General features: G+C 44.7%; 1 protein-coding gene across 1 annotated transcript in view; it reads right to left on the bottom strand.

Annotated features, from left to right (window-relative positions):
* The window catches only part of GLG1 (golgi glycoprotein 1), a 73,197-nt gene extending 61,330 nt beyond the window's left edge, over positions 1-11,867 (bottom strand). Inside the window, exon 1 of the mRNA XM_077310557.1 lies at positions 11,358-11,867. Coding sequence (XP_077166672.1) covers positions 11,358-11,738 — 381 coding nt within the window. The 5' untranslated portion in view covers positions 11,739-11,867. The remainder of the gene's footprint in view (positions 1-11,357) is intronic.
* Positions 11,868-14,243: the final 2,376 nt, after the last annotated feature.

Raw genomic sequence — 14,243 nt, forward strand, 5'->3', positions numbered from 1 at the left:
AAATACATCTATCAATCCATCTTTCGTTTCAGTTCACAAATCACATCCAGCTATAGACGCATAATTTTATGTACCTTGTTCAAGCTCTGTTGGAAATACGTAAGATTCCAATAAACATGCCGTAAACAGGTAGAGACTACCCATTAATGAGCCCTAACTAATGAGTTAAACAGCTGTACTAACTGCTTAATGACTGAAACCACTCTAGCGACATCCTGGCAGTATCTCCCAGCACCATCTGCTCACACGAATTTCATGCAGATGGTAAGTTATAATGTCTGCCCAGCTACAAACTGCTGAAGGAAGCAAGAGTCTAACATTTGAGCCTTTTCAGAATGGCATCTTACAAAAGTCAGCAAGGTAGGCAGTCAAGCAAGCGACCTGTTGAATGTTCTCACTGAATGCAATATTTTAAAGCTGTGAAAATCCACCTCAACATAAACGGGGGGGGGGGGGGGGGGCTGCTCTCAAACACAGATACACTCATGCCACAAGGAAACGTACAGAAAGTCAAACATTTGCACTCTATGGAGTGGACATGAACAACAGAGGCTTGACATATCCAAGGGACCAACTTGCAACAGCACCTATAAATTACTTCCTGGCACCTGGTACTGGAAAATATCACAGAAATACAAAAATCTGAAGACTGGAAAGTATCAGCCTTGCTTCTAAATTTCTGGACTGCCTACTAAAGGCAAAGATCATATTTTAGGCCTGTTCTAGGATTTTCCACATTGCTTCCGTGCAGGCAAAGAAATCAGGCACAGGACTGCACACAGATCACAAAGAAAAATAATAGTCAATGGAGCTTCCAGTCCAGCAAGTAGAATCCAATAGACTACTCGGAATATTCCCGAGAGATGCTACCCATTCCAATTTAACTGCTCCATCCATCCATCCATCCTCATGAGATGGTTCAAGCAAACAATAAACTTGATTATTAGAACGGCCTAAGCCTTAACACACAAAAACCGAGAAGTGCAAGAGAAGCCCCCCCTAACAATATGCATATTTATAAAATAAAATGCAGGCAATTCAGAGAATTTTCTCTACTTACATAAATGAGTGTTTTAAGAACATTTGTTTGCTTTTGCCAATCATGTGTACTATTGCAGCATTCTTGAAAGCTGTTGATATTTTTTTATGTAAGGATACTACCAAGCACAGTGGAAAATAACTCCCACCAACTCAAAAGACTTCCCCTTATGGGAGGAGTTGTAGCTCAGTGGAAGAGCACCTGCTTTGTACAAGAAGGTTCCAGGTTCACTTACTGCAATCTCCAATTAAAAGAGCTCAAGGGGCAAACACTGGGAAAGACCTTTCTACAAATGAGTGTTAATGGACCACTGCATTACAACAAGCAAATTAGGCTGCATAGCACCAGCGGGAAGTTAGGTTAAGAGCGCAGTGTGACAATTACCACAGTTAACAAAACACAAAAAGAAAGTAGGTGTCAAAATGTCAAAATGCAGGGACAGCAGGAAATAGGTTATGAAAACACTACAGCTAAAGCTGCTGTAAAACACTGCTAAAGGCATGTTGTTACAGAAAAGATGCCCAAAGGTTCCATTAGTGAAGTCTTTCAACTAATAGAGGGGCAAAAGATAGACAATGAAATCCACCAATTGATTCACAAACCAAAATTCTGCTATGGTTAAATGGCTGTGTGAACAAGCTGAAGTAAAACTGTGACAAGACTGAGTTAATGCTGATTGGGGATCTTGAGGTCTTGATGGGCCTCATGCTTTTCACTTTCAGTGAGGTTCAGCTAACCCTTGCTGACTCAGTTAAATACCACAGAGATGTTTGTTTTTGGAGTTTTTTTGTAATACTGCTACACCATCTTTCAGAATCCTGATCAAGGAAGCTTATAACTAAAAAAAACACAGTATTAAACACAAACCATTAAAAAAAAGCAGAAAGCTATACTGAATCCAACATTACTTCTGGAAAAGAAGGCTAATGCAGCAGCAAAACATATTACCTTTCCAAACTTAGCTGAGGCCACAAGACAGCCCACCTACCTCGACTTGGCTAATTGAGCCATCTGGATCAATGCTGCAGCAACATCAAAACTAGACTACTGTAATGTACTCCACATAGGTGTCGCTTCAAAGTCAACTCATAGACTCCAGTTGGTACAGAACGCTGCAGCTCAGTTATTTTCAGGAGGGAGCCAGAGCATGCCAATTCCACCTATTCTGCAGTCACTCCATTGGCTGCCCGTCATTTACCAAAGATACAAAGCCATCACCTATAAAGCCCTACATATCTGCATGTTATGTTCCTCCCATGTTCCGGTACAACAATTTTATTCCGCTGAGCCGGGGACCAACCTACAAGAGGGGAAAAGTCAACAACTGTCCATATGTGTGCATTCTGTGTAGCAGCCCCTACCCTGCACCATACGATGTTGCAGAGATCAGAACGCTCCCATTCCCTTAGCATTCTGCAAGCTATGTAAGCTAGAACTGTTCAATGCAGCAATTTTATAAGAATGATAGGGCTTCGTTCAATAGATGTTTCAAGAAAGGGAATGGGCTGTGACTTTACTACTCTGCGTTATCTGTGGCTGTAGTCATTAGCTTGTTCTCAGTGCATTTTATTTCTACTTATACCATTTACTACTTGTTTTACATGTTCTGGTTTAATACTTAAGATTTGTCCAGATTTCTCCTTTTCTCCAATTTCTGCAATCCCAGCCCTATTTACGTTGCTTATTATATGGCCCATTCAACTGAGTGCACTGATTTATACTGTGTAATCTGCCTTGAGTCTCAGTGAGAAAAGCAAACTATAAATAAAATAAATGTCCCTCTTGTTACAGAGTTCAGTTACCTCCACAGAAAGCAGGGCCTTATTCACTCCTGCTCTATAGTTCCACTCCTCTCGCCCCACCAAGATGCGTGTCATGCTCTTCTGCTACTATCTGAAGAACAACAAATATGCTGGCCTTCAGTGGATATTTTTCTTAGCCTAGAGGCTCCATGGGAATTTGAGTTTGGCTGCTAAATTGCATTTAAATTGTTTTAGGATTTTTATCATGGCAACTCTCCAGTTTAATATTTTTAACTGTTACAGTTCTGTGCCAATGTGAGAATGTGTAAACGCTATTTAGAAAGGTCAGCAAATTAATGTTTCCAAGGGTATCTCCAAAACGATCCTTGAACAAGTCAGGTAAATAATGCATTACTATTATAGCAGGCTTGTGAATAAGATTCCTTACCATCCTTCAATATATCCCAAGACATTTAGCAAATACATCCAAAGCAGGTTCCTTTCTTTATTGGAAGGCAGAACTGATACCACCTACATTCACCACTGAATGACATCTCTATGATAGACATAACCAATCATCCACAATGGGAGGTAGCATACCTCTGAATATCAGGAGCTGGAGATAAACAGAAGCAAGAAGTTACTTGCAATCCCTGTTTATGGGCTATATGATGCTGTTCAAAATAGGGTCTTTTAGTCTCATGCAGCTAAGCTCTTATGTGCTATTATTTTCACACTATTGCTGCTAGCTGCACAATTTTTTCTTCCCACCAGCACCAGGATTCCTCAGCTTTTATCATTCAAATGGATTCAAGAGGCTTCTGCATACTCACTAAACCTAAGATCTGATGAAAATTTCACCTGACATGAACTCATTTCATGCAAAGGTTGACATAAAATATACCCACTTCAGAGTCAAGCCTTGCTGCGAACCTCAAGTCCTGCACAATGCAAGATCTTAACAACTGCACTGCATATTTCAGAGCAAATCTACTTTTACTATCCATTAGTTCAGTGCGCATCTGACAATGAGATGTATTTTAGGTATCCCAATTGTGCTTTTCACTTGCTACTGCAGCACAATAGCTAGCCAATCACCCATGGTAAGTTAAGAACTCCTTCTGGACAAAGGAAATAATGCTGCATCGACCACTCAAGTTGCTCTGTGACACAGTGGTGGCATACAGGGAGAATGGTAAAGTTCTTTTTTGTGTGCCAATAAATTTTATGTGCCCTTCTGAATGGCTGTACTTCTTATTTACAGGAGTCAGCAGGGAAGGGAAGGGAAGGGAAGGGAAGGGAAGGGAAGGGAAGGGAAGGGAAGGGAAGGGAAGGGAAGGGAAGGGAAGGGAAGGGAAGGGAAGGGAAGGGAAGGGAAGGGAAGGGAAGGGAAGGGAAGGGAAGGGAAGGGAAGGGAAGGGAAGGGAAGGGAAGGGAAGGCAAGGCAAGGCAAGGGAAGGGAAGGCAAGGCAAGGCAAGGCAAGGGAAGGCAAGGGAAGGCAAGGGAAGGCAAGGGAAGGCAAGGCAGAAACTGTTCCACTCAAGAGTAGAAGGCAGTAGTATCTAAGAAAGTAAAAAGCCACAGAGTTGCCAAAGCAAAATCCCATATACCCTAAAAATGTTTTAACCATCAATACAGTAGGTGTTTGAAGAAAAAACTCCAAGACAGACACCGTCTGCCTTTCACATAAATCAGAATCAGTAAAGCTACCTGAGCTATCCCACTCTCAATTTCAATGCAAATAAAGAGCTGCACTTGGAACTGCAAACCAGAACCCACACAATCCCAACTCAACACTACCACACTGAAACAACAGATTCTTCAAACCCTGGGATGGAAAGGGAAAGACTGACAGATCCATGGGGAATGCAAACAACAAAGCTGACTGTAGTATGTGTCAGACTTGCAACAATGTTTCCCAAAGATCTCCACTGCTGGAAAGATTCTTGCAAACCACAGGGTTTCTAGGACCACCCAGTGTAAGATCCAGGATTAGGGTCCCATGTCCCAGAAGAACCAGGTTTCACACTACTGTTGTACCACCAATCTCACTTGAAATTTCCACATACCTGTTATTTCCACTTGCTGGATTTCTAGCTGATGAAATTATAATCCCAGTTCCTGCTAGACAAAGTTTTGAAGCTGTTAGGATGAAAGCTTTACTAATTTTAAAAAGGTATAGTCTAGAGAGGAAACAGACACATGGGATATAAATAATATGTTAAGAATACTAAACAGATATATGTAGCACACACCATCTGATGGTTTTGTGAAATAAAAGTATCTTATTCTTCACTACTAAAATAAAAATAACTCCAAAGAGAGTTGAAAGGTACCAAACGTATTTTTGTGAACTGTAGCTAAAATTAGAAGGATCTTATTTGGGTTTAGCAATACTCTAAATCTCTCATTCCTCATCAGGCAGAAATAAAAGAAACTACAGAGGAAAAAATTAAAATGTATTAGAATGGTATTGGTTTAACGTTGATATAACTTTACAAAACTGTCTATTATGAACATTACTTCACCAATGGCAACAATTCTGTAAGAAGGACCAGTCATCCCCAAACTTAAACAGTTTTGTAGGGCCTGCAAAAGGGAGCTCCTCTGCCAGGCATTTGGTTGAGGTCGACCTGAACCACCACTTCCCATGGGCCCTCCCACTGAGCCTCCCTCCTATGGCAATCATTGCAGATCCTTCCAACTCGCTGGGGTATCAGTATGCATTAATTTAATGTCCTCCATATTATTCTATTGTTCTACTATGTTGCTTGCTGTTATCACTGTACTATTGTTAAACTGAGTTTTCTGTATAGTTTCTGTTTTATCTGAACCGCCCTGAGACTTCAGGGAAGACGGTAAATAATAAATATATAATAAATAAACAAATAATACTGCAAAAGGTGAGATGCTGAGGTAACCGTGCAAAAGCTTCTATCAGGCCATTAGCAGATCATAGCTGCATATTTTATTAATCAGCTAAACCTTATAAAATGCTCTTAAAACAGTGTAGCAGTTAATCGCCATCCACAAGCAATGATTTGGGACATACTTGATCCTCCAATGAAAAGTGCCTCATCCTATGGGTTAAATTTAAGGTTTATAGAACTCAATTGCCTAAGAGTGCTCTTCTCTTCATTGATCTATATCAAAGTAATGTGGGTTTTGTAGCTGGCTTGCAGCCATATTTGAATAAATCTAATCTAATCTAAAACCTCAAGAACTCACACAAAGAATTTCTCAATTTTTGCTATCCCATCCCCCTTTAGCATCTCTAGATCAGCAACTGAACTACTTTGAAGAAGCCCTGAAAGCAGCCTCCTTGTTTGGCATTTCCCTCCCCTATGGCTTTTATTCAGCCAAAAGATTTCTAAAGCACCTCCGAAAGCCACATGAGAGTCAGAGGACAGATAGAAAACTAAGGATATGAAATGTGGGAGGGGGAGGTATCCAGAAAGAGCAGGGAGATTTTAGAACATTTTAATTAGCTTGCTGGAACTACCAGCCAGCTTTTAGAACGACACCAAGTACCTTTAATTAATTTCAAGTTAAACCAAGGTCAGGTACAACCAGTATGAGTTAAACTGACATGGCAAAATGCACCGCACAGGAATGCGCAAAAATCTATTCATAATTTCTGTGCCAAGTACCATCCCATTTATCTTCTAAAACTACCATTAAATTCCAATCCACAGACGGAATGCTCCCTTTAACGCACATTTTCTTCTTGCTTCCCTCCTCAATTGTAGAGTACTTGATCACAGACATTTTGGGACAGTTTAAACACCCCTTAGCTTGCAGACTGCACTAAATCTCTATTCATTCCTCAACCACTCAAGTACCCTATAGTTAAATAATGGCAACTCTCAAATAGATAAGAACACATCCCAGGGCTTGCACAGTTCACAAAACACTTCACGTGTTATCTCTAGTTATACGTTAAGTGAAAGTTAAGGCTACAGCAGCGATGTGCAACATCTTTCATGGCCTTCATCCACATCCACAATGAAAGTAAATTCTGACTGGCTTCACTAAACCAAGTTTGGTTGCTGGGACCACAACTACGCGGCAGATCAACACACAAGGAACTCTGTGGCTAGAACATAGGGCACAGGCTGTCCTAATGCCGGAGCAGAAATTGCCCCTGGACTCAAGCACCCTGCTGCCTTCTCTTCAATCTTTGTGCACACTGTGCCTGATATTCAATCAAAAAGAGATAGTTTGCTGAGCCTATGAATTGCACTTCCTTGATTAGTTACTTTGCTTCACTCCCTTGCTCTCTCAAACAGCACATGAAGTTGCCTTATACTGAATAAGACTTTTGAGACATTAAAGCCAGTATTGTCTACACACACTGGCAGTGGCTCTCCAAGGTCTCAGGCGGGGTAATTCACAAACTAAAAGATTAATATCTCATTTGGTCAAGGTAGTAAAAGCCACACAGCACACAGGTTCAAATGAAAGAGCTGTTAATTTAAAGTAAGTAAAACACCCCACTGCAAATAAGGTATTTCGGTTATGTATTCATGTCCCCCATTTTCTTCAATAAATATTTCAAAAAAATCTCATAGCCAGCACTAACATGCTATTCAACACTACCTTCCCAAAATAAATGGGCAGATTCTCTCTATTTCCCCCATCCATGATTTCCCCCTTTTGGCATCCCCCACATAGCTCAAGTCAGTACAAAAGTTTCTCACCTCATTCGTAATAAAATCAGAGTCCAATAGCACTTTTAAGACCAACAAAGATTTATTCAAGGCGTGAGCTTTCGAGTGCAAGCACTCTTCATCAGACTAAGAACTGACCATCATAACAGTAGGAATATATAAGCAAAAGTTAATTCTGTTACATTATTAAACTGTGTCACAGCATCCAAACACAGCCACATGATAACTCCCTGCCAAACCAGCCAATCAAACCCCTCAAACCCATTTGTAGTTCACAAAGACATATCAGAAATAAAACTGTCAAAGCCAGTGATCCACGGCTCACACCCTACTATTTACTGCCGGCCCCATCTGTCTCCATACCAGTGTGAAACTTTCTTACAAGTAAAAGCTAAGCTGACAGATATCTTGTCCTGGGACCAGAAAGTAGAATTCAAAATTACATTACATATTACTAAAAGTCACATAATCCCAATTAAAATAAATTGTGAGGAATGTGGATACACAAGTTACATAAGGTTAGCATGCACAGTAAGATAAAAACTTGTTGAGTCCAGGGTATGTCAAAGTATTGAGTGTTGTAATAACTTCCATTTCTGGAATCTCTCTTTCTAGCCTGTTCTTGAAGTTTTTTTGTAATAAGGTCCCTTATAGAATGTCCTGGAAGGTTAAAGTGTTCCCCTACAGGTTTTTCAGTCTTGTGGCTTTTAATGACAGATTTATGTCCATTAATTCTTTGGCGGAGGGTTTGACCTGTTTGCCCTCATTTGAACCTCACCTCATTCATTTTATCTTTGTAGCAGCATGGTGCATTTGTTGCACTAAGATTTGGGAGACAGAGTCAAATCCCCATTTTTGCCATGGAAATTCACACAGTAACACTGGACCTTTCTCAGCCTAGTTCCAGCACAGCAGTGTTTGGGATAAAAATGGGGAAGAATGACATTAGGTTCCTTTGGGTCCCCACTGGGGAGAAAGGTTGGAGATAAAGATGTCGCTATATAAAACCCTGCGAGGAAGGCTAGGTAGGCCAAAAGAGTGGCCCAGGAAGCTTCATAGCAGAGTAGGATTCTGAGTCTACGCCAAAGTCCTTCTCTGACTCACTAGGTTCCCGAACACTGTTAAGTACAAGCAGACAAAAGAAGAGAGATGAAATAACAGAGTATCAATCAGTAAGACAGGCAAGTCTCTATGAGACATAATCGCTAGAAGTCAGGATGTCCATTAAAATTGGATAACAGGCACTCTGCCTCACCTCCAAGATGCAACCCAATCTACCTTTCAACTGTCTAAATTAAGATTCCCATCTAAGCCTCTAAATCGGTGACTGGTGATAAGCATTCTGCTTGCAGACTCATGATCTCTTGCATTCTAGAAAAGGTCCTGCTTTCACTGAAAGTCTTCTACAGGGATGATGAGAACCTGAGTAAGTGTAACTCACCACTTCCCAGTCAACAGCTCCTGACAAATAGCATCTCACCAGCCATGAAGCATACATAAATATAAGTATCCTTACCTCTTCTCATCTATTGTGGCCGAGTTCAACTAGCACCCTCACCCAAGAAGGGCATATGTAATACTAATAACTAGCTCCTGTACAACATCTCTTTAGATGATGATGGCCCAGGGTACCTGAGCAAGCACCAACAGTATGGGGCAGAGACAAACACTCAACCATCCTGTACAAAACAGTTTTTAATGTAATCTACTGAGGCTTGTTCTTTCTGTTCCAGGTTCACAGGCTGTCCCAGCTTGCTTCTGAGAGAATTAAAGCATACAAAAGCTGTATCCTACAACTACAGTTGCCAACACTGCCTCAGCAAATGCAGGAAGATTTTGAGAGTAGCATCTGGAGAGGAAGTTGTGTAATTTCCAGGTGACGCTCTAGGAATTTCCCCATAGTCTCCAGGAATTACATGAATAAAGACAAAGGGAAATTCCTAGAGAGTCACTCTGGAGGCCACCTTTTGCTCTCACTCAAAGGTAGGGATTGGGACTGTGGTTTACCTGGGATGGGCAGGAAAATAGCAAGACTACCCATAACATTACAGAATCACCCAGATGAGACTCCCTTCAAGTTACACATCTTTTCCAGTTCAAAGAACATCATTTGTTTTTGTTTAAACTTGCAGCTGAGATAAACTTGCTATGACCCCTAGATTTGTATGTAACTGGAATAAAATTCTTACCAAGCTGCATACAGATTATGTGAACTCATCATACTAGAACATACATTCATCAACCTGTCAGAGCGCCACCTGACAGCTCTGCTGTTCCCTTTGGTAAGACAACAATTACCTTTCCTGCATATTTGTCACAATGCAGGAACTTCTTTGGGCTACAGCTGAAAGTTAACCAAGAGCTGTCTTGCAAACAAGTCCATGCGCTTCGGTAGCCTGACTGCATGCGTGTGCAAGTGCACACATTTAGGCAGTCATTTGCAGGACACAAGCAGCCTGAAAAGCTTCTCTCCTTGAGCACATTGAAAAGCTTCCTCACCACAGGCAGCCAGGCAAGTGGATATTTCCATGTCTGAATTACAGGCTCAAGCCCTACCTACCCTACTTCAAACTATGAACATGTTTCTCATGGACACTTGATTGTGCGCTATTTTTTTAAAAGCAGCTGCTGAAACCAGCAATTATGAGCATGCTGCCAAACTGCAAGATGTTTTGTTTCACAGCATCTGAAGAAGTGAGCTCTGACTCACAAAAACTCATGCCGAAATAAATGTTAGTGTTATGTTGGACTTTTTGTTTTGTTTCATTTCACAGCAGGCCCCGTTCTGTGGAACAGCAAGGGGATTGTGCATGTGTTAAAAGTGAAAGACTGGCAACACTGTTGTCAACAAGGACAGTCCAGAATTAGCTAGTCAAAGCAGGGAAGTTCAGCTTTGGCCACAACAGGGCACTTTCCCTTTCCTCCCTCCAACTGAAAGGTCAAACTGTCTAGAGCAGGGGTGGCCAAATTATGGCTTTCCAGGCGTCCATGGACTACAGTTCCCATGAGCCCCTGCCAGACATCTGGAGAGCCACAGTTTGGCCACCCCTGGTCTGAAGGAAGTACAAATCCAATTTCCTCATGAGAAAGGGGTTGATTTCATTTGTCTTTGAGAAGGGGATAACTTCCGTTGAAGTCTACACCAAACAGATCTTGAAATGCATATCCAAACCGTTCCCTGACATCTTTGAAGCGCAGGAGGTAGGGTAAGGTACAGAAGTTTTTGTGTTATGTGCTGCCATCATTTCCAGGTGAAACCCTGAAGCGGCCCCAACGTATCAGGCAACCCTGTGAGTTTCTTGAAAAATATTGTTCTCCCCTCCCAACATTGCTCCTACTAGCCAAAACCTACAGGACAGGAGGCTGCCCTCTCAAAGTGGGCAAGTGATGAACCCAGACGAAGAACCTGCGCTGGACCAATCTGGCCCAACAACCTGCTTCCCTCATCGCAGCCAGTTAGGGACATTCGGGGGACAAAGCCACTCAAAGCCCCTGCACCCCGCGGTTTACTTCCACCTAACTCTACCGAGCATGCCTTCCAAGCGGCCAAACTTCGCTGCAAGCGAGCTCTGCGCTCCCAGGCAACTCTGCATGAAGTTCAGCCTTGTTCCAAGAGCGCTCCCCGAAGACAATGCACCCATGGGAGGACAGACTCTACCCTCGGCGCCACAGAAGCCCCCCAATCCCTCCCCTCCAATCCCCTGAGTAAAAACTTCGCTGCTCTGCTGCTTCCGATCGACCCACTTGGATCCCTCCCCGCGGCCTTCTGCAGCAGAGCCCGGAGCCGGACTGGGGGGAGGCTGCCTCAGCCCCGCCACCTCCGCCCGGGCCGTCCCATCCCCCCCCCCCCACCGCCCCGCCCGTCCCCAAAGTTGCTCCTCGGAGCGGCCCTTCGCCTTGCTCACCTCCCGCACGTCCTGCAGGCACTCGAGGACGGCCAGGTTGTTGGCCCAGCTGTGCTTGGGGCAGACGCGGGTCACGTCCTCGCGGCAGGCGGCCTCGTCGGCCAGCTTCCAACCGCCGCCCGAGGAGGAGGCGCCCGCCCGCGGCGCCCGCCCGACCCCTCCTCCGCCCGCGGCGGCCCCCAACAGCACCGGCTGAGGAGGCGGCTGCTGGGCCCCGAGCCCCGCCGCCTGCTGCGCCTGCAGGGCCGCCCCCGGGAAGCCGCCGCCGGCCCCGGCGCCCGCGCCCTGCTCCGCCCGGGCCGGCCCGAGCGCCAGGAGCAGCAGCAGGAGGAAGCGGCCCGGCCCGCGGCTCCCGGCCCAGACACGTCCGCACGGCGCCATCTTGGATGCGACTCCTCAGCCCGGCCCGGCCCGGCCTCGCTTGCCTGAGACCCCGCCTGCCGCGCACGCGCGGCCCGCCCCCGTGCCCGGACGGCGCCAAAGGGCCACGCCCCCTCGCCGCTGCCGGGCACGCGGGCGCCGCGCAGAGGCAGCGCCCGGGGGCGGCGGGACCGTCCCTCTTCCTCCTCGCCGCCCCAGCTCCACGGTCGCTAGGCAACCGCTGCCGCATCCGGGTCCCCGGTGCCTCTGATGGACGGGCGCGCGGGCGGCCTGGTGCGCTGGGGGGACTCTGAGCGGCTCTGCCAGGGAAACGGGGCAGAGGGAGGAGATCCCGCAGGCGGGAAGATGCTGCAGCGGAAAGCAGGAATCCGGCTTTGCCTTGAGGACTGAGCATTCCCTCCTGTTTACTAAGCGGCTGCTACTGCGCTTTCCCCTTCTGCCTGCACTCTTATGCTCCCTGTGCCATTGTCTGAGGAAGCGTGCCTGCACTCGAAAGCTCAGGCCTTTGTTGGTCTTAAAGGTGCCACTGGCCACAAAGGTGGTGGGGTGCTGCTTCAGCCCGACATGGCTACCCACTTGAACCATTCCTTCCGGTGCAGCAAAATAGGAGTCCGGTGTCCCCTTTAAGACCAACAAAGGTTCATTCAAAGCGTGAGCTTTCTCTTGCAGGCACTCTTCCCATGACAACACACAATGGAACAGGGTTCATGAAAGCGCAGTCATAAGGAGAAAGTAAATGAGCAGCCAATTAGTCAACCCTGTCATGACATCCAAAGGTTGCAATGTGAGAATCCTTCGCTAAAAAGGCTACTCAGTCCTTTGGGCTCAGTTGTCCTTCACAAAATCAAGGTTAGTAATTAAATGGCGGGTACTTTCCCAGTTGTGGGATTCCTGTTGCCTGGTCCATTGTGTGTTGACTGAGGAAGAGTGTGTGCACTTGAAAGCTCACGCCTGGAATAAATCTTTGTTGGTCTTGAAGGTGCCTTTGGTGCCTCCTGCTGCTTTAGACCAACACAGCTACCCGCTTGAATTCTTCCTCCCAGTGAAAGCTTTCTTGAGACATTTGTGACTTGTTCAGATGCACAGGGGTGCTGCGCACCAGCACTTGGCATCAGGGCTTCTGAGGAACAGGCTCAGACTCATGAAAGCTAGAATGCGTAAGTGTTACGTGCTTAAGTGACCACAGGACTCCGTTACTTTACTACGGTTTACACTCATGCAGACCTTGCTTACTTGGCATTAGCAAGTCAGCTTCAAATGCTGATTTCAAAAGGAACCTACCTTAACACTGAGAACAATGTTCAAGCCCTGAGGATTCAAATGTTGTTCGATTGCTTTAGGCCAACACGGCTGTACCTGAACCTTAACATTAACATGACAGCCTTTGTGAACTTCAGCTCCTGCAGGCCCCTGGTTGGGAATCTTTGGGTTAGAGACTCCTAAATAAATTACGAGTAGTATTTGGATAAGCATCTCCAGAGAGGGAAACATCTCGATACCAAAGCAACACAGAAGGTGTGTATGTGTCGGACACTCTCATTTTTATCCTGCCCTACCTTCAGAAAGCTCACGAATGTGGACAGTTTTCTACTGTCCCATTTTATCCTCACAACAGCTACGTGGGGTGAGTTAAGCAGATTTAGAGCAACCCATCAGCTTCGTGGCAGAGATCTGAAACGTGGTCTCTTTAGCATCATTTCAACCGTCACCACCACTGAGTTGTCTCTTTTTACCAAGTCACCCCCAAGCTATTATTACTGTATCTTCACTCATGAAAAAGGTCATTTTAACATTAAAAGCTCAAACGTCTTAAACCCTGTCAACTAAGATGGATAGCTTACAGCTATCGTTTTTTGCTGCAGTAAGGAGGTGTTATGATAATCGCTACAGGAAAAAGGCCTGCTTGGCATAATGGGGAATGAAAGTCTTGGATAATAAATATGCAAAGTCAAACCAAAGTGCTTTTAAGTACCAGTTGTTCATAAGAAGGGGACAGAAGCAGAAGAGCAGGTGACTAGAGTACTCCCATTAGAGAGTCCTCCTTCTCAGTATCCATATCCAGACAAGCAAACAGGATTTTCACACCCTCACATCACCTGACTACATGATAAATCAAGATGTTGGATTTGCAGGACTCTAAAGAGGGGGAAATGGTCAGTTGGGCTGCAACATCTCTGCTCAAAATGCACACTAGCTTCAGTTTCTTAGTGGCACCTACAGACGAGGAAAAAGACTAATGTTTTTTAATATGTATGTCCACATCTCAGTTCCAAAGTAGTTAAGCAAATATGTATTTGCATACTAGAAGAGGGAGAAAGTGCAGACCCCACTTGACCTGCAATCCCCCACAGAATGGTGAAGAACTAATACTTCTCTAAGTTTAAGCAGAATGAGAGCCAGACATGCAGTCGCCTTTAAATATTACCCTGTGTAAAGAAAAGGTAATGTTATGTTGGCCACAGAGATACCCATATATAGCAAATGGGGACTTCCTGAATCTCATTT

Source organism: Paroedura picta, chromosome 14 (assembly GCF_049243985.1).
Source record: "Paroedura picta isolate Pp20150507F chromosome 14, Ppicta_v3.0, whole genome shotgun sequence".
Lineage (NCBI taxonomy): Eukaryota > Metazoa > Chordata > Lepidosauria > Squamata > Gekkonidae > Paroedura > Paroedura picta.